Below are 2,003 nucleotides of genomic sequence, written 5' to 3'. Positions count from 1 at the left end.
CCCAAGGAAGCAGCCTCTGATTCTTCTGCAGGTGGAGGCACAGGAGAGTCCTGATGTCCTGATGGATGCAGAAGGGTGCTGGGTGCTTGGGCAGGGTTCTTGGTCCTTGGGCAGAGAAACCTGATGTCTTGGCACATCGTGCTCCTGCAGTGGTTCAGAGTCCACACATCCGATGCCCATACAAGGTGTCAGGTTCCATAGAGAACAGGGTCCTCTGGCTATCCCCTGGTTTTGCCTGGGTCATCTCTTCCCTTCACTGGAGCCACACTTAATGAACCTGCCACCTTTATGCCCTCTTACATGGGAGCCAACTTATTGCTGACCCCTGGTGAGCAACAGCACAGTTTTCGGACATAGGTAGCAATCCTGTCAACCCACCTCAAGAGCCTTCTTCTGTGGGCCTGGGGTTGCCCAGAGTCCAGCTGAGGGCCTGCATCAGGTGTGGAGGCCCCTGCTGGCTGCAAGTGGAGATGGAGAGCAGGCTCACTGGCACTCCTGATGTGCTTCTGCCCTGCCTGTGTGGAGCCCTCAGGCAGCTGAGGCTCACAGGGCAAGGGGAAGGTGCTCAGGGCAGGCTCGCTGGGGCTCCTCTTTGGGAGCACAGGGGAATGGGAAAGATCCACAGGGCGTGGGCGAGGCTTCACCCTCGGAAGCACAGGCTTCCCCTGGAACATGCAGCCTGCCCCTTGGCTTTTCTGGTGCTGGAGCAGAAGGTAGGTAGCCATTACCGCGTTGAACTTCCTCTTGGCCAGGGACACCCAGGTCTTACGCAGATCGTAACCCATATCAAACATGGTGGTCAGTATTTCAGGGTCTGGGCGGAAGGGGATTGGTTCACTATAATCCTGGGGTAAATCCTGCTTACCCTTTGTCATCCATGGGTGCTGAAGGATCTGCTTGGCTGTGGGTCGATTCTGGGGGTCCAGGGACAGCATTCGGCGGATGAGCAATCGTGCTGCCAAGGAAACACCGGGAGGGTCGCGGTAGGTTGCCTGCTTGATCTGACTCAGCATCTCCTTAGAGGTGTTGCCACTAAATGGGCACCTCCCTGTCAACATATAATGCAGAATTACACCCAGGCTCCAGATGTCCACTGGGGGCCCTTCATACTCTTGCCTCAGGATAATTTCGGGGGCAAAGTATGACAGAGTGCCCCAGAACTGGCGCAGCCTCTGCCCAGGCGTGAACCTGGCACTGAAGCCAAAATCGATAAGTCTAGCATGGCTCCTGGCATCCACCATGATGTTCTCTGGCTTCAGGTCTCGATGTACAATGCCCTTGTCATGGCAGTAGCTCACGGCACTCACTACCTGCCGAAAAAGTCTGCGGGCCTCTTCCTCCTGCATGCCACCGTGTGGGATGTGGTCCAGTAGCCGACCTCCACCTGCGTGTTCCATCACCATATAAATATTTCTGTTGGTCTCAGCAACCTGCAATAACTGGATCACATTGGGATGCTCCAGGCTCCTCATCATCTCTGGTTCGGAGAGGAGCAAGAGGTTCTGCCCTTTCTTCCGCAGGACTTTGATGGCCACCTCTACCCCAGTCAGGCGATGGCGGGCTAATTTGATCTTGCCAAACCCGCCAAACCCAATGTCCCTCAGGACCTCATACTGCTCCCTCAATACTGCCTTCTGATGGGACCTGGGCCCCTGCAACATAACACTACTGTCACTACTCTGGCTATGCATCCTACGAACACCAACCAAGGATGCTAGCAAATATAAAACTAACAGAACAAAACAACGAATCAAAATCAATAACAGACACAAGACAAAACAACAAACCCAAATTAGGGAACTAATAGCCAAGGACCGCCAGCAACAACTGCCAACCACCAACCACCAAAAGTCCTAACTATCATGGAGTCCAACAGGTCACCTCCAAGGGCTACCTGTACTTGTGGACAAAATCCCAGCTGTGGCCACTCTCTCATATACCTTTGAAACTTACTCATAATGTCTCCTTGTGACATCAGAGCAATTAATCGCTCAGCCATGCCT

General features: G+C 53.8%; 1 protein-coding gene across 1 annotated transcript; it reads right to left on the bottom strand.

The window, feature by feature from the left end:
* Positions 1–296: 296 nt before the first annotated feature.
* LOC144372256 (sperm motility kinase 2A-like) lies at positions 297–1,691 on the bottom strand. The gene has a single exon (XM_078035630.1). The coding sequence runs from the start codon at positions 1,689–1,691 to the stop codon at positions 297–299; it is 1,395 nt and encodes a 464-aa protein (XP_077891756.1).
* Between the last annotated feature and the right edge of the window lie 312 nt (positions 1,692–2,003).

Source organism: Ictidomys tridecemlineatus (assembly GCF_052094955.1).
Source record: "Ictidomys tridecemlineatus isolate mIctTri1 chromosome 5 unlocalized genomic scaffold, mIctTri1.hap1 SUPER_5_unloc_1, whole genome shotgun sequence".
Lineage (NCBI taxonomy): Eukaryota > Metazoa > Chordata > Mammalia > Rodentia > Sciuridae > Ictidomys > Ictidomys tridecemlineatus.
Note: the sequence above shows the minus strand (reverse complement) of the source record. Positions and strands in the feature narration are given on the sequence as shown.